Raw genomic sequence first — 19,084 nt, forward strand, 5'->3', positions numbered from 1 at the left:
GGCTAGACTGTATTTTAAGTTAGATGTCACAGTAATGGTTATTATTTGATACCATGAAACACTTCTAAAAGCAATCTAGAACAGGGTATTTGGAGTTGGAGGGTGTGATTCATGTGCCATCTTTCTGAGCCCTCTTATTCTAGAAATTATTTTACATGCACACACATTAGTTCAACTTTATAAAATAATTTCAAATTCATCCCCTATCCAGATTTTACTGCACAATTTCCTGTCATCTCAGTATTTATAGAACTGGTTGAAATTAAACTGTTTTGAACAAAGAAGTAGATACATATATATTTTTAAGGAGTGTTCATAGATGAACTCTGGCATAAAGTTAGTTTTTAAAAAAAATGGCAATTTTTAAAAACCTACATATATAACCTCAGGTACAAAAATACTGCATGCATCAGTACTTGCAAATCAGCTTACTTAAATATTAACCAAAGCATGCAAGATAACTTTACTGAATGTAAATTTACACAGTGCATGATTGATTCTCATAGGTTAGCTTATTTTTCCTTCTTCCTGAACAAGGGAACATTTTCACGAATTTTGTGTTATAGTTTTTCTATTTGCTTTTATTACTCTACTGTTGAGATTGTTTTCATGCTATCACACTGAACTTTACAGATATTCACACGTCTGGTTGGACAGTGTTGCAGCCAGTGCCAAATTAATTTTTTAAACACCAGTTGAGTCACAACAGATCCAAATCTAAAACAAATCCATCTGTGTAAATGTTACTAAACTGAATTGTGTTGGTTGCCTCAGAACATAAAGGTTTGTGCTTCTAATTTCTCAGTAATGCATTTCAGATTTTTTCTAAAAGTTTAGGAATAAACTAGAAAAACTGACATGCTAAATAAAAGGAGGAGGTTGGGGTAATTTCAGGCACATAAAGACCCTCATAAGGCAAAGTGTAAATGGTGCCTTAATTTCTAAAAATGACATACAGGGATGACACAATGTTACATAGAGGTCTAGGGATATCACAGCATTGTTTTGACACTGCCCAATTTGTATGGTCAGTGGACTTGGGCCCATGTCCCTTGAGAAACTGGACTTGACCATGGATCTAAAATGAAATTCAGGGGTGATGAGGTGGTTTCATGTCACTCAGAACAAACTCAGAAGTGCTCTCACTGCATTTTTTTTTTTTTTGTAGCCACTATTTTATGAGGTGACCAGAAATGGAAAGAGCAAAGTTCAGTAAGACAGTGGAGTCTGATGTTAATGATAGCATTGTTACTTCCTTCACACACCCCTACAGTTCCCCACACATATACGTGATCTCAAAGTCAGAATTCCCCAAACATAGCAAGGGCCCTTGTGTGGGGGCACTGAACAGTTAAGAGGAGAAAAACCAGAAAATTGAAGTGTGAGGTTTAATAACTTCTCATGTGATCCTTTGCCTTGAGCAAGGTTTCCACTACCTGCAACCTCTGCAGAAATACAAAAATAACCTGCTCTGGAAACAAGTGCCCCAACCTCAGAGCTGTTTTCTCAGGGCCTTCGCTGAAAGAAAAAACTAACTTGCAATGTCACAGTGTCACAGCTAAACCATGACTGATTCCAGGGGTCACTTTAGAAACCTGCACTGAAAATAATATTAAGATTTTAAAAAAAAAGATGAGGTATTTCTTTGCTCAACAATAAAATGTGTGTAGTTTGGGATTTATTTGTTAATTTCCTGGGCAGGGAAATGGTATGATATAAAAAGGACTAAGAGGTGTCCACACTAAACTAGGCATGTGGCATTTTCTCTGAGATATGTAACATTTTTGCATGGAGACTATAAAAAGAGTGTGCCATGTGAGAAACTGTTCATGCCTGTGTTACCAGCAGCTAAAGGAAATAGACAAACCTGAATTTTTACTAATTTCCTTTCATTTTCCCCATATATCTTCCCTTCTCAATTTTCATTGCCCAGATTTGTTTACATTGGTTAAAAAATACCTGATTAATTTAGTGAACTTTTTACAAGCTATGATAAGCATTTATTAACTATTTAGAAAAGACATTTCTATATATTTTATATATGAATATTGCATATCTAATCTACAAATGTTGCTTTGAAACTAATTCTGTAATTCTCTCTCATCATGCTCCTTTGAAATCTTGAGATTTCATATTCAAGCTAAAACAGATAACAGAGAAAAAATTTAACAGTAAATGTTTATGAAATTCTAAATCAGTACCAACCCAAATTAAGTAACTTACAGTAAATTAATGGCAATAGGGGATGGATTTTAAAGTTATTGGTATACTATGTGATACTGTATCTGTGACTTAGTGAAATATGTATCATAGCACAACTCTGTTGGGTATTAAGTCTTCATCCTAGCATTTCCCTGCATTGCTCTTTGAAATAAAATTGCTATTATAAAAATAACCCCTGATCATATTGATGTGTTTAATTTAATCAGATGGCTTATAATTTGCAAAGTACCAAGATTAAGGTAGTATTTTTGTACTATTATTGGAAGCATGCCTTCCCTTTTTCACCTTATTAAATTGTATTTATATTTGTGCAATTTTAAACTATGTTTTCAAATAAACTTTGTCTGTGGCTTCAAGGTCTTTTCAAGAATATTTCAGAATGGAATTTGGGGGTCAAAACTACTTCAAATCCAATAGAAGACAATCTGTACTACTGTATAAAAGTTCCTTGTTTAAAATATTTACTTATTTAATTGAAAGTCAGTTACAGAGAGAGAGGGAGACAGATCTTCCATCAGCTGGTTCATGCCACAGATGGCCGCAGTGGCCACGGCTGGGCCAGGCCAAAGCCAGGAGCCAAGAGCTTCTTGCGATCTCCCACATGAGTGGCAAGGACCCAAACACTTGAGCCATCTTCTGCTGCTTTTCCCAAGCCATTAGCAGGGAGTTGGATTGGAAGTAGAGCACCCAGGACACAAACTGGACATATGGGATGCCAGCATTGCAGACGGCAGCTTTACCCTCTACACCACAACACCAGGCCCAAAAGCTCCTTTTATGGAATATCATGACACATGATCTTGCGTAAGTTATCTTGAAATCAGGAATGCATTTTTACATACACAGCACAACTTTTTTTTCAACTTTTATTTAATAAATATAAATTTCCAAAGTACAACTTTTGGATTATAGCAGTTTTTCCCCCCATAACCACCCTCCCACCCACAAACCATCCCATCTTCTACCCCCTCTCCCATCCCATTCTTTATCAAGATTCATTTTCAATTATTTTTATATACAGAAGATCAACTTAATATATACTAAGTAAAGATTTCAACAGATCGCACTCACACATACAAAGTATAAAGTACTGTTTGAATAGTAGTTTTACCTTTAATTCGCATAGTACAACACATTAAGGACAGAGATCCTACATGGGGAATAAGTGCACATTGACTCCCGTTGTTGATTTAACAATTGACACCCTTATTTATGATGTCAGTAATCACCTGAGGCTCTTGTCATGAGCTGCCAAGGCTATGGAAGCCTCTTTTCACAAACTCTGACCTTATTTAGACAATTTAGACAAGGCCATAATCAAAGTGGAAGTTCTCTCCTCCCTTCAGAGAAAGGTACCTCCTTCTTTGATGGCCCATTCTTTCCACTGGGATCTCACTCACAGAGCTCTTTCATTTAGGTCATTTTTTTTGCCAGAGTGTCTTGGCTTTCCATGTCTGAGAAACTTTCATGAGCTTTTTAGCCAGATCTGAATGCCTTAAAGGCCGATTCTGAGGCCAGAGTGCTGTTTAGGACATCTGCCATTCTATGAGTCTGCCACTGCACAACTTTAAAATCTCCCTCCTTGGTTAATTTTTAAGAATAAAATATTATCTAACCTGAAATTGAAATTTGTGATTTTTCTAAAATAAACATATTAAAATACATTTCGCTTTAGGGTATTGTTAGGGGGCAGAGGACCAGTCAATCAATAGGCATTTGAATATCAACTATGTGCAGGCACTGTGCTGGGTGTGAGATGCAATTTCAAGTAAAGGAAAAATAAACTTGTCCTTGAAGAATGTAGATTTCTGTGAAAGGAGACTTAGAACTATTTTAGCCAATACGAACTCTCTGTGCTGCAGAGTGGAAAAACAGGTAAATAATGTATTCCAAGAATGAGTGAGGGCTCCTTTACCTACAGGTGGTCAGGAAAGGGAATTCTTTAGTGACATAGGGGCAGAGATTTGAATGCCAAGAAGCAGCCAGCCAGGGAGAGTTGGGAGGACATTCCTGGAGGCCTGGTGTGAGATTCCAAGGTTGGAATGAGCTCGGCAGGTGGCCAGGGCTGAGAGCAGCGGGGTGAGTGGGAGCTGGTGGGGGCAAAGGACAGAGGTGCCCTAAGGACAGGAAGCTGCAGTTCCTAAAACATTCCCCAAACACAGATCTTGAGGAGCTGATTGGTGACAGAGGGATGGGCAGACTGAGATGAAGGCAGCAATGAAGGCACCCCCTTCTCACTCTTCAGCCCCTCCTCTGACCTGAGGCAGCACTGAGCCTTGATGGAGTCTGTTTCTTCCTCTTTAAAATCCAGCACACATCTTTCTGGCTTCCCTGCTATGCCATACGAGGTCAAAGTCCATCCATGCCTTCCCTCACCCCCGGGAGAACTCCAGTCTTTTTATGTCTCCTACCTCCTCTTCTTAAATGTGTATATTGATTTTCTGAAATAACTGCTTCTCTTCTGTGTATATAAAAGCAACCCAAGCATTCTTTTTTTAGAGCAATCTTTTTTTAAAAATATTTATGTAAATATTTATTTATTTTATTTGAAAGGCAGAGCTACAGAGAAGCAGAGGCAGAGAGAGAGAGAAAGAGAGAGAGAGAGAGGTGTCTTCCATCTGCTGGTTTACTCCCCAGATGGCCACAATGGACAGAGCTAAGCCAATCCAAAGCCAGGAGCCAGGAGCTTCTTCCAGGTCTCCCACAAGGGTGCAGGGGCCTAAGGACTTGGGCCATCTTCTACTGCTTTCCCAGGCCATAGCAGAGAGCTGGATCAGAAGTGGAGCAGCCGGGACTGGAACCAGCTCCCATATGGGATGCAGGCGGCAGCTTTACCCACTATGCCACAGCGCCAGCTCGAATGGAGCATTCTTTATATTTGTTTACAAGGCTCCTTAAAATAACATCTTCCTTACCCAACCCTTGAGAGCTCACATTTCCTTGCTTTCTCACATACATTCCCTATTAAATAATGTTGCCTGGTAAGCATCTCAGTAAATCAGAACTGGTCTAATCTGAGTATTTTTTACTGAGTTAAACTACTGGTCCTCCATGTGCGTAGTTCTTGAGCTTGCTTGCATGAGTCCAGATGGGTGAAGAGCAGGCAGTGCAGCTTCCTCGGCCCAAGCTCTTTGAAGTGGACACGGAAAGGAAGCTAATGTTTACCCAAACCTACCACGTGCCAGATTCTGAGGCTGCTTGTTTCCTGCTGTTTAACCCCAGTGGGCACCCATGTCCACTGTTTTTGCCTTACTGATAATTTTATGCAGTTTGTAAGTAATATTACCACAAATAATGAGTGTAATAGCAAAAAAATGCACAGTGAGGGGAAACATCTCATCTAAATTTAAAAAACTCACAATGAATACATCTAACACTAAAAGTTGGGAAATCTGGCCCAGGAAGAAGTAGGCTTGACGGCAGTAACCAACAAGAGAGCTAACATGGCTCAGGGTAAAAAAATCCACTGTTGATTAAAACTTGACAAAATAACAAAATATGTTTGACAACACTTAGATTTGCAAAATTTGACCTAGGAAAGCTGCACCCAATAGAAATAATGGCTGCAATAAGGAATTTGCAAACAGCCAACGATAATAAGGAAGATTCAATAAGAGCTAAAAACTAACTGAAAAGTGTCATAAAATTGACACAATTAATATCAATTACACAGATTTCATTTAAAAAAAATAGGAAACTCTAAAAGCTTGGAAATGCATGTGTAGTTAAATAACTATTTCACATCTTCTCTCTCCTCAAATCCCCAACTGCCCTTCCTCCCTCTCAGCTGATGGTCGGGCTTCCTGCTTCACTAGGGAAATTAACCGGGCAGGCGGGCGCTCCTGGTCTTTGCCTGCCTTCTTCACTCTGCTGTAAGAGATCTCTCCACACCCCTGCCTCAATCAACTCCCCTCTTTGGCACCAGGTCCCTCACACCTTTGAGTGCTCAAGGGGACCTGGGACCAGCAATTCTCTCTCCTACAGTGTCAGTTTTTCCTTTTTCTATTTGACCATCTTATTTCTCACATTTAGAAGCAAAAATCACATGGACCCATTCCTCCTCCTCAACCAGCAACCACCCGCTTCTGCCTTCATCATTGGCAACTTCTCTCCTCCCATGGTCTCCTGAACCCACTTCCCATGGAAGTCACCCATGAGCTCCAAATGGATCAATCTCATGGTCAATTCTCAGTGCTCATCTTACTTCACCTGTCGGAGTTAACCGACAATCAGTCTCAGTTCTGCACGACACATCTTCACTTGGCTTCCACGCCAGGCACCATTCTCCTGGTTTTCCTCCTCCCTGGCAGTCACACCTCTCAGTCTCCTTTGGAGGCTCATCTGCTTGCTGACTTCTTATGTTGAAGTGCCTCAGGGTTCATTTTGTGGATTCCTTCTATCTCCTGTCTCCCTCCACTGGTGATTGTAAACAGCCCCATTGCTTCAAATATTCATCTAACCAACACCAACTCCCAAATTTCTATCTTCAGTCCAGAACTCTCTCCCAAAATACAGATTTGTATATCTGGCTTCCTATTGAACACCTAATAGACATCTCAATCCTGCATGTCCCAAACTGGACTTCCAATCATCTCACTCCACCACTAGCACCCCAACCCTTCCAAACCTTCCCTACCTTAATTAACTGCAATTACATTCTTCAGTTGCTCAGGGCAAATATGTGAGGGTCAGCCTCATTCTTTCACACTCTACATCCTACAACTTCAGAAAACCCCACTGGTCTTAGCCTAAAATATATCCAGAATATCTGACCACCCTCACTGCTACCACCCTATCTGATTCCTCATCCTCTGACCTTGCTTACCACGGTGTCCTACTTCTATCCTTGTCCTCCAGCCACCTCATCCAAAGAACTTAAATCAGGTCATCACTCTCTCCAGACCCTAGAACAACTCCCCACTGAACTCTGGAGTCAAGCTCTTCCAATAGCCCTCCGGGCCTGGGTGCTCTGGCTCCTCTTTGACCCTTTCTCCCACCACTCTCTCCCTCACTCCACTCTCTGGAGCCATGCTGGTCCCTTCATTACTCCTCTGACATACCAGACATGCCACCACTGTGAAGTCTCTGCTCCAGGTCATCTCTCTGCCAAGCACATTCTTTCCCCAAACATCTACCTGTCTGACTCCTTCACTCCCTTCAAATCTACGTCCAAATCTCACCTCCAAATGATGCCTCCCACAAGGACCCTTTCTCTCTCTCTCTCTTTTTTTTTTTTTTTTTTTTTTTTGACAGGCAGAGTGGACAGTGAGAGAGAGACAGAGAGAAAGGTCTTCCTTTTGCCGTTGGTTCACCCTCCAATGGCCGCCTCGGCCGGTGCATCACGCTGATCCGAAGCCAGGAGTCAGGAGCCAGGTGCTTCTCCTGGTCTCCCATGCGAGTGCAGGGCCCAAGCACTTGGGCCATCCTCCACTGCACTCCCAGGCCACAGCAGAGAGCTGGCCTGGAAGAGGGCCAACCGGGACAGAATCCGGTGCCCCGACCGGGACTAGAACCCGGTGTGCCGGCACTGCAGGCGGAGGATTAGCCTATTGAGCTGTGGCACCAGCAGGACCCTTTCTCTTGTAATCTGTCCTCCACCCATGCTCTACAATTTCTTTTTTCCATAGCACTCAGCATCTCCTAACCAGAACATATAGTCTACTGACTATGTTCAGCATGTGTCTCTCTGCTGGAAAATAAACCCAGCAAGGTCAGGGACCTTACCTACTAAGCCTACAAACATATTCTTAGGAAAATGAAGATAGCACACAGATCCTAATATTTATTAAATGATGAATAGTATATAGAGAGTGAAAAATAAATTGGCTACATGGAATTATCTCCAGAAAAAATACTTTTGGAAAAAGTCATTAATACTGGTAAATTCTTTTTAAAAAAACTTTTAAATTGAAACAAAGGGTCAATACCTCCATAGGATCAAAATTTAGTATGAGCTAAATGGTGATGTAAAGATGTCCTGGCCGGCGCCACAGCTCACTTGGCTAATCCTCTGCCTGCGGCGCTGGCACACGGGGTTCTAGTCCCGGTTGGGGTGCCGGTTCTGTCCCGGTTGCTCCTCTTCCAGTCCAGCTCTCTGCTGTGGCCCGGGAGTGCAGTGGAGGATGGCCCAGGTGCTTGGCCCCTGCATCCTTATGGGAGACCAGGAGGAAGCACCTGGCTCCTGGCTTCAGATTGGTGTAGCACGCGGACCGTAGCAGCCATTTGGGGGGTGAACCAATGGAAGGAAGACCTTTCTCTCTGTCTCTCTAACTCTGCCTGTCCAAAAAAAAAAAAGAGAGAGAAAGGGTCCTTGTGGGAGGCATCATTTGGAGGTGAGATTTGGACGTCTATGCCCACTGGATTGTCAGGTACTATTATGCCCACTGTGCAGCTAAGACTGAATCTCAGTATATTGTTGACTAAAGTCACATAGGAAACACAATTTGACTTCAGCTCTGTCTCCACTCTTTTCATTACACCACCCTGCCTCTTGATCACAATGATGTTTTTCTGATAGATTTTTACAACTAGTTACATGAGGGATGAGAATAGTTCAGTTTTATATTAAGGTTCCCCACTAACCGAAGTTTGTCACTGACTACATTGAAAAGCAGGACCGACATTTCATCAGAACATACTCACACTCTCCCAGTAGAGCAGACACAATGGGATATACCATGTAGGTAGCAACTGCCTTGCAAACATTGTCCTAAAACGATCACAGTTCTCTGAACAGTAAACAATCCTTCATTGCCTGAATCATTTCCTTCCCTTCACATCCCTCTCACCAAAACATGACACAGCACTGAAGTCAATCATTTACCTGGATTTTTAAATACATATAGCTTCATTTTAAAAAAAAAACTTTAAGCATTAAATGGGTACGTTTTTGAAAGCAATTAATGATCCTATGTGATAGGCAAAATAATGCTCCCCAAAGATATCCACATTCTAATCCCCAAAACCTGTGAGCATGTTGCCTTACCTCATAAAAGGGACTTTGCTGATGTAATTAAGTTAAGGAGCTTGAGACGGAAGGATATTCTGGACTGTCTGGATGGACCCAATATAATCTTGCTCCTTATAAGAGGAAGGCAAGAGACTCCATCCAGGGAGACAAGAGGATGGAAACAGAAGCTGTAGTGAGGCCAGTGCTGTTAGGAGGTCAAAAGCCAAGGACTGTGACCACCTCCAGGAGCTGCAAAAGCCTGGAATGGATTCTCCTCTGCAGGTTTCCTGCCAACCCTTTGATTTTGACCCATAAGACACATTTTCAGACTTGTGACCTTATTAGTACCATATTATGTGAAGACACTGAGTTTGTTTGTCAAAGCAGTAACAGGAACTCCACGCTCTAGAAACACGGCATCTGGAAATGCTGAGGCCTCTCGGTACAACGTGTCCATTCTGCTGTTCCCTGGGTGAAGGAAGCCACCAGCAGGCTAAGGGCCAGGGAGTCACAGAAAGGTCTCAGTTTACCCCACTATGTGCCTTACCATCCTAGAGAAAGTCTAAAAGACATCAGTCTTCCCCTGCCCTGGCCACACCCTCCTGCCCAGAGGTAACACTCTGCCATCACTGAGAAGCCACTGTTGACAGGGACCACGTAGCCACCAAGAAGCCCTAAAAATAAAATTAGTCATCACCTTAAGTTACTTGTCCAATGATGGATGAGAACTGTCAGTGGTATTTTTTGAAAGAAAAAAAAAAAAAAAAAAGGAGTCATAAAGGGACATGTGATTGTGAGAATAGCTTTTAATTTAAAACAATCGAAGCAATAAGTCACCCATCTCTCTTTCCAACACAGGCAAATAGTCTCCCAAAACAACTGAGATAGTTTAAACAACAACTGTGACTAGTGCAAAATCATACAAACACAAACTCTTTCAGGAGCCAGCACCACACAGCCCACTGGGCAGGCGGGCACAGCAACAGATTCGGCCTCGGCAGAGGCTGAGAGACGCAGCACGAGAGTGTGGAGATCTGCACGAGATGTCAGCACACTCGGCTTTGCACAGAGCAGACAATACCTGGGGAGGGGAGACCACAAGAGAATGTTGCCTAGAATGAGGCCAGTACGCCCAGCACCCTCCTGCGGCGAACATCCTTGGCACCTGGAGGAGCTAGAAAAGTAAGTGCAAAGGGGCGAGCTCTTAGAAAAAGCTGAAAGAAGGCAGCTCAGGGCTGACTTTTGGCTTTTTAATTGGGATCTTGTATGTTGGCTTTTAGGTAGAAGAATCTCTGGCTTTTCTGGGAGATGTTCTGTGCCTCACAGTCCTCACTCCTGCAAAAATATTTGTGTTGCTTGGATGCATCACGGAATTCCCACTCCCACCCACTGCCTATCCACAAAGCGTGAGCCAAGAGCAGCACCATCCAATAGAAGTGCAACATTAGCCACATGTCCAATTTTATAATTTTGAGTAGCAATATTTAAAAGATACAGTAGGTGAAAATAATTTTAATATCAAATGTATTCATATTTTATCTAATTAATAAGTCCAAAATAGCATCATTGCAGCATGTAATCAAGATAAAATACTGTGAAATTTTTTTTTAGGGTGCCAAGTCTCCAAGGTCTGGTGTGTATTTTTCATGTACACCAAAATCTCAGTTGGGACAGGCTCCATGTTGGCAGGTCACTGGCCACATGTGCCTACCTCCATACTGAATAGCACAGGTCTAGAGACTCGTAGGCAAACTTTGCAGGATGAGTTACAAGTGGGACATTTCTTGACGCTACGTGAACCTTATGTGCCAACGGAAGAGTACAGAACCTTGTTATATAACCTAGGGTTTTTGACCTCACCGGAAGAACAGAATTCCATCCCCAGGTCCCGCCCTGGCCGGTGCCATCTCCAGACAGCCTGTACTGATGACGTGACTTTGCAACAGTTATGCCTCTGAGATGCACAGCACATCCTTTCTGTAACAGACAGCTCTGTCAGCATTTCATGCTGCCACTGAATTAGAATGCTTAAATATCCTTATAAAAGCTACGGATGTACCTGAAGGTAGTTCTGAGGCTTTTCTAGGAGGTACTTTAAGTGGATTTTTTTTTGTTCTTGAGGGAGCCAATAGCTACGTACCTCATGAAGTGGAAAGCTGTGAGTTGTAAGAAGGGGAGAAAAATGGGATGATTACCAAAGCCAATAAAGATAAGCGAAACAGGGATAGAAAGTGGGTGGGGACACTAAAAGGTCTCAGGTCCAACACTGCGGTGTATAAACTCTAGGGATCCAAAAACAACACTGAAACCTCTGAGTGATCCCTCGTATCTCACAGGCCTGATCCTGCTATTAACCTCAGGGAAGTGAAAACAGAATAAAATGGTAGCACAGGAAGGGATTTCTGAGCTTATTTGGTCTAACCCACTCGTTCTAAAGAAAAACGCCCAGAGAGAGAAAACACCTGAGCCCCCATCACCTGCACAGGTGGAGTCGGTGTACAAACCCAGGAGCGCACCCTGTGAGCTGCAGGTAAGGCTCCAGCTCAGGTGGAGGACAGAAATGACGCGAGAAGGGACAGGCTCCAGTTATTCACCCCTGCATTTCCCACAACCCAAGCTGAACAACAGGGACAGGCAGGCACATTCTCTTGTGGGGGCCAGCAGGCAGCCTCGTCAGTTCCAAAGCACTGAAGCGATGTTGACATAAAACATCTTTCAGCCCCGGTTCTTCCAGTAGTCTTTTCTGCATACTTTCCCTTAGGAGAAAATCCCAATCTGAACCAAAGAGGACTTCGGATTAGTTACATGGGCATTTAGATCAACTGACAAAGTAAAAACCTTGATACATCACATTTTCCAAAGACACATTCAATGGGATTCTACACAAATGGATATCAAAAGATATTTACAGGAAGAAAGTGCTACCTCTCACGCAGACACCTACATACAGTGAGGACTTCACAATTATACCACCGTGCCTCTCACCGAGGACTCCTAACAGGCTTATAATCAGGTGACACAATCCACATAGTAATCCAGTTTCCAATCACAAATAATCTCAACTATACACATGTGTAAAATTAACAATACATTCCAGACTTTTATTCCAGCAAAATGTGCCTTATATATATTACGATACACATATAAACACATTTTTAAGCAAGAAAGAAATCCGTTGTTTGCTCCAGTTTTCCCCATCTCTCAATCTGAAATAAAGAATCTCACACAGACAAAACTTAGCCTTGTAGAAATAGCCCTTTGTTTTGTGAGGCAGAAAAAAAGCAGCCATAATCCACTTTCTTACAATATGTTTAGGCATCTGAAGGGCTAGATTTCCTTTTCTACTTATTGAAATTAAATAATTTGTAGTCTATAGTTTTAAGTACTGATTTTACACCATAGATTTTGCTAAGTTTTATTATAAAATTTTTGTTCAAAATACACATGCTATCTTTTTCCACATTTCAATCCAAATCCCCAACCACCCCCACCCCCTAAAAAGGTCTTTGCTTTGTAAGATCATTGAAAACAAGCCATTTCTGATGTGTGTTTAGAGTCTTTATTCTACAATACTCAGCCCGAAAGGGACTGGAATTTGTAAGGCTACTTAATGTGGGGATTTCCACGGGAGTCAGAGACTCACGTAAGAGAGTGGGGCTGCTACGGGATCTCCACGTCAACACGAGAAGGTGACACCGTGGGCACAGCGGAGTAGAGAATTCCTGCACCATGAGCTCCCTCCTTTTGCCCATCTCATTTGTTTCCAATGGAAGAAAACTTCAGATGGGAGAAGGCAGGGAACATGCTCTACTGGGACCCACCAGGGCACAACACCTTCTTCCTTAAGGGTTCATCGGATCGAATCTCACTGTAGCCTCAAAGCACAATTGGAAAGAGAGGGCAGGTGTCATCACACCATTGTACAGATAAGAAGAGGGAGGCACAGGGAGGATGTGGGACTTGCCCAAGGTCCACAGCCAGGTAGGAGCAGCACCCAGGTCTCTAGGCCACAGCCTCGGGCTTTACAACCCTCACTAGCCTGGTATAAGTGATGTCTCGTGAGACAGGGGCCCAGATCATAATGAGAGCCCTGATTTTCACAACTCACCACATGTTAATCTAATGTCTCTTGCATTAATTCATCCATTGGCTCTGTCTTATTTCCTACGGCTTCTAGAAAGATCCTTTCAACCAAACACATTAGACAAGTAGACAAAAATAAATCCTTTTGCATTTGTCTGAATAATCTGAAACAGAAATTCCAGACTCTGAAATTTGAAGCAGAGCAGTAGGAAATCTAGAGAATGCTATGGTTCCCTTCTCACTGCATTTGAAACTCTGATCTAATCCCAGGTTGTAACTAAAAGACTAAGATAACTAGAATGCAAAGGATGGTCTTTCACAAGGTCATGAGTTTCTTTGCAGCTGAAATCCTTACAGTGCCCAAGATCTCACTGTTGGCCATAGGCAGAGAAGCAAAAAAGGCAAGTCAGGAGGTGATACACCAACAAAGATCTAAAAGTCAAGGCAGCAAAGAGCCTGAGATGGGAAAGCTACAAATCTGGGGCACTTAACATGATTCCAGGCAGTCCTCATGTGGGATCGCGAGAACAGATTAGCTATTTTAACTGAAAATAAACACTCTACTTTTGAGAAAGGGCTGCTGAAAAAAACAGTTCATTGACCTTTGGCAAAGTACAACACTGCACTGCTGTGGGCATCTGGCCTTGCACCATCAGTGTCCAAGCCAGGTGAATTCTTGATAGCTTCGCAAGGCATAACACAGCCCTCTTCAATCCTTAAAATCTAGGTGGGGAACTAATTTGTTAAACTTTTCCTGAGTTATAGTTTCGTTAAAATATTTACTTGCCTTTTCTACATATGCTAAATACCAAACTATGTAGCCTTTACAAGCCAGCCCCTTACAGATTTTCTAGGGGACTACAAAGGTCTCACACACTCACACACACTCACTCTCATATGCATTCACACAATTTTATTATGAGGTTTGATATGATTTAAATTAAAAATACCTCTCATTGCAGGTGCTCTATTATACAAGGATAGGTCAGAAATTATTGTGCGCAATGGAAAAAAAATATGTCACAAAAAAGCTCAGCCCAGTTGCTGATTCTCCTGATGAAACAGAGTGGGCTTTTCATGTATTGTAGCTGAGGCCACACCACTGGCCACATAGATTGATTTCTCTGGAAGCCACTACCACTGGGCCCCAAGAGAACTAGAGGACTGGGGTCACATGGCCACTTTGAATTTGTCAATGGGAGATGCCTCACCAGCAACAAGAATACCTTTTTTTTTTTTTTAATAACCTCCTCTCCTTGAACATTTATAAAAACTATCTACAATAGTGTTTCATCACTGATACAAATTTCTTCCCAGTTCTATTTCAGAAGGCGTCAAATGATCTTGCTCTTTAAATAAACTATAAATACCCCCATGTATTCATTCATGTCTGGCTATCCCTTTTTTTTTTTTTTTTTTTTTTTTGGCAAATTAAAAAGTGTATGGCTTCTTCTCGCCAATTCGTCTGTCTGAGGTTTAGCTGGGTATCCTGCGGTAAAAGTACATGTAGCCCAGGTCTTTAGGGGGTCTTTCAGAGGCACAAACTTTGTGGTCATTGTAGATCACCCACCTGCAAATGAAAGACAGAAGCATTGAAAGGATTTAAGTCAGTGCCAGGACACTAGAAAGTAGTTATGGCATCATATGGTGTACAATACTTAAAATAACCAAAATGTTTTCAGATCACCAAACTCGAGTGTGTGGTATAAAAATAACAGAATCTTGGTGGGAAATCACATGTGCTTTTTGATGTTTGAGCCACCGAAATGTAATAGGAGTCTCTAAACATGTTGAAGTCTTTATCTCAAAATTTCCTTTGTACAAATTCATAGTGGCCTGAGAAACCGAGGCAAAGATTATGTCTACGACAATGTTTATTTCAGTCTTAGGTAAAAAAAAAAAAACTAGCTAAAAGTCAGAACTAACATGTCTGCAGGGTTAGGCATTTGGCCAAGTGGTTAAGTAGCCAGTTAAGATGCCATATCCAGTGTCAGAGTGCCTGGCTTCAACACCCAGCTCTGCTCCTGACTCCAGCTTCACGCTGATATAACCAGGCAGCAGTGATGGCTCAAGGAAGTGGGTCCCACCACTCGTGGAGAAGACCTGGAAAGAGCTCTCACACTCAGTTCTGGGAGTGAACCAGCAAGTGGGCGCTCTCACTCTGTGTGTCTCCTAGGCAAATTAATTAATTTCTTTTAAAAAAATTTAAACTATGACTCTTTAAAAGAAACTATGCAGTGAATTATTATACAACTATTAAAATTTCTTCAAAGAATATTTGGTGAAGTGAGAAAGTAACCACAATAAAATATGAAGATAAAATATGGATCACAACATAATATGAAAAGCAGGATACAAAATTCTATGTGCTCTATAGATACTTAAAGCTTTTGTTAATACATATGCGTATTTTAATATATATATATAGTATGCGTATATATAGAAATATACACACCCTCCTCCAATGGGATCAAAACAAAGAAAAATATACCAAAATGTAGATAATTGTTGTCTTAAGATTTCTAAAGTACATATTCTTTGTCTTTGTATTTTAAAAAAATCCATCACCATGAATTTTGAAGCTTTTTAATCATAATGAACCTATTTTCCTCTTTAAAAAAATATTTTTAATTATTTATATATTTGAGAGACAGAGAGAGTATGCTCGCATTTGCTGGTTCACTCGCCAAATGCCAGCAGTGCAATGGCCAGGGCTAGGCTGGGGCCAAAGCCAGAAGTAGGAACTAAATCCAAGCACCCTATACAAGGGAATCCAATTACTTGATCCATCGCTGCTGCCTCCCTGGATGTGCTGAAGTCAGGAGGCGGAGCCAGGTCAGACTTAGGTACTCTAACGTGGGCGTGTCAGTAGGCATTTTAACTGCCAGGCCAAACGCCTACCCCAAAAAGTACATTTTTTATTTTGAATTTCTGTTCAATAATATGCAGACTATTAATCTTTTTTTTAACCTAGAAACCTTTCATTGAAGGTATACAAACTTCATGCACTTCATATATCCAAATTTAGGAACATAGTGATTCTTCCCATCCTACTCAAAAAGTATTTTTAAAATAGTTATCAAGCTTGGCAATGAAAAGAATTCACTGTAAATACAGTCACTGTGCTCCACTAATTTCACTCATCAAGTTGAGAAGACAAAACTAAAAGACACACCATAAAAGAACCCAACGGAATCTGTGGGAACCGACCACTTCTGCAACAGGGAGCATGGAGGGCCAGGCCAACATCTACCAGAAAAGGCCAAGTTGTGTGTTTCTCCAGCCTCCACGCGGCCTGAGCACTGCTCTCAAGCTGGAGGACTGACCCACGGCAGCTCAGCAGGGAGCTGCAGGAAGGGTGCCAAGGGAGAAGGTTCTGAAGACGGCAATGGTCTTCCTTCCCGTAACGATCTCATTCTCAAACACAAAATTAACATCCCACTGAAGAAGCAGGAAAGCTAGGCTGTAGAAGAGGCACAGCACTGACGTTTAGGGTTGCCAGATAAAACAAAGGTTATCCAGCTAAAGTTGAACGTCTATAAACAAAAAAATGTTTAGCAGAAGTGTGTCCCAAGCAGTAATTGAAAAATGTTTATTTTATTTTATTCTTTATCTGAAATATCATTCATTATTTATCTGAAATTTCCATTCAAGAGTGCATCCTGGTTTTCTTTTCTATTTTTTTTTATTTTTATTTTTATTTTTTTGACAGGCAGAGTGAACAGTGAGAGAAAGAGAGAAAGGTCTTCCTTTGCCGTTGGTTCACCCTCCAATGGCCGCTGCGGCCGGCACATCGCACTGACCTGAAGCCTGGAGCCAGGTGCTTCTCCTGGTCTCCCATGCAGGTGCAGGGCCCAAGCACTTGGGCCATCCTCCACTGCACTCTGGGGCCACAGCAGAGAGCTGGCCTGGAAGAGGGGCAACCGGAACAGAATCTGGCGCCCCGACTGGGACTAGAACCCCGTGTGCCAGTGCCGCAAGGTGGAGGATTAGCCTATTGAGCCGCGGCGTAGGCCATCCTGGTTTTCTTTTATTTTGTTGGCTAAATATGGGAATCTAGTGGAGGCTCCAAATAACATACACTTTCTCCTGAAGACCTATAATTTTTTGAAGTCACCGTGTTATGATGGTTAAGGGTGACATTAAATATAAGCTTTGACATGGCTACTTATTAGGAAAGGCCAAGCTAGTCAGCTTCCCTGAATTTCAGTGTCTTGATGTATAAAGTGGCCTTGCGAGTACGCTCCTGGGGCCAACATGATGGTTTAGCTGGTAAAGCCACCTCCTACAACACAGGTATCCCATATGAGTGTCAGTTTGTGTCCTGGCTGCTCTGCTGCCAATGCAGCTCCCTGCTAAACATCAGAAGATGGCCCAAGTGTTAGCCCCTGCTACCCACACACTAGACCTGGACAAAGCTCCTGGTTCCTAGCTTCAGCTTGGCCCAGCCCTGGCCATTGCAGCCATCTGAGGAGTGAATCAACACATGGAAGATGGATTTCTCTCTCATTCTCCCTCTCTAAAACTCTTTCAAATAAATAAATAAATCTTTAAGTAAATATATAAATAAAATTTTTTAAAAATATTTCTTTTTTTTATTTGACAGGTAGAGTTGTAGACAGTGAGAGAGAGAGAGACAAAGAGAAAGGTCTTATATCCGTTGGTTCATTCCCCAAATGGCCACAACTGATGGCGCCGCGCCACGCCGCTCTGCTCTAAAGTTAGGAGCCAGGTGCTTCTTTCTGGTCTCCCATGCGGGTGCAAGAGACCAAGCACTTGGGCCATCCTCCATTGCCTTCCCAGGCTACAGCAGAGAGCTGGACTGGAAGAGGAGCAGCTGGGACTAGAACCCGGCACCCATATGGGATGCTGGTGCTGCAGGCAGAGGATTAACCAAGTGATCCACGGCGCCGGCCCCTATAAATAAAATTTTTAAAAAGAGTACCCTCCTACAAGACCAATGCAAGAACCAAATGAGAAGCACCCAGCAGGGTGCTGGCATGTAATAGAGTAGGTGCTAAATAAATCACAGATATCATTACCTTCTGAAAGAAGACTTACCTTCCTTCCTTTTTGATATGGCAAACGTAATGACCACTCATTGTAGATGTTCCCATGTGACTGATGAATGCGAATAACTCATACACTATGAAAAAGGAAACAATGCAGTTACAAAGCAGCATTCCTAGGATCAAGAGTACTACTGACCAGAAATTAAAACCAATAATAATAGTGTAATGTAGCAACTGCTTAGATTTGCTTTGCTATGCTGACCACACACGCACACGCACACATACACATACTGACACCAAATTCAACCTGCAAACTTGTAACAGAGGCAGGACATAAATCATCAAAGTACAACTGCTATTAAATTCAAACATGGAAGGGGATTAAAAATTCCACATCCAAAGTCTGGCAGCAAATTTGTGGGTCTAAAATGGTAGTAGTCTTGGCGCTTCACCCCTCACAGCATGAAAGTAAAAATTGCTTTATCTCCCTGAGCTTGCCTCTTCATGGAGATTTAAACAAACAAAAAAAATCTATCTGCTTCACAGAGCTGTTTCAGACTTCAACAAGCAATTCAGACCAGAACACCATACAAATGTCAGAACTACGAGAAAAAGCTGATACTTGTGATCAGTTATAGGAAGGGATAATGCTCCACATAATATTTCTGACTTGTTCCTGAGAATAATCTAAGTGGCACCGAACTTGAGGCTTCAGCGTTCTGAACAAGGAGATAATGAACTCCAGACAGAAGGTGAGACCAGCGTTCATTCGCTGACAAGTGCCTCCTGCCATTAAGCGTAGCATTCTGTATCAAAT

At 42.1% G+C, this 19,084-nt stretch overlaps 1 protein-coding gene across 1 annotated transcript in view; it reads right to left on the reverse strand.

Moving 5' to 3' along the window:
- Positions 1-10,675: 10,675 nt before the first annotated feature.
- The window catches only part of USP13 (ubiquitin specific peptidase 13), a 123,253-nt gene continuing 114,844 nt past the window's right edge, over positions 10,676-19,084 (reverse strand). Inside the window, exons 20-21 of the mRNA XM_062211419.1 lie at positions 18,317-18,401; positions 10,676-14,825 (exon numbers count right to left, since the gene is read on the reverse strand). Coding sequence (XP_062067403.1) covers positions 14,732-14,825; positions 18,317-18,401 — 179 coding nt within the window. The 3' untranslated portion in view covers positions 10,676-14,731. The remainder of the gene's footprint in view (positions 14,826-18,316; positions 18,402-19,084) is intronic.

The sequence above is a fragment of the Lepus europaeus genome, chromosome 2 (assembly GCF_033115175.1).
Source record: "Lepus europaeus isolate LE1 chromosome 2, mLepTim1.pri, whole genome shotgun sequence".
NCBI lineage: Eukaryota > Metazoa > Chordata > Mammalia > Lagomorpha > Leporidae > Lepus > Lepus europaeus.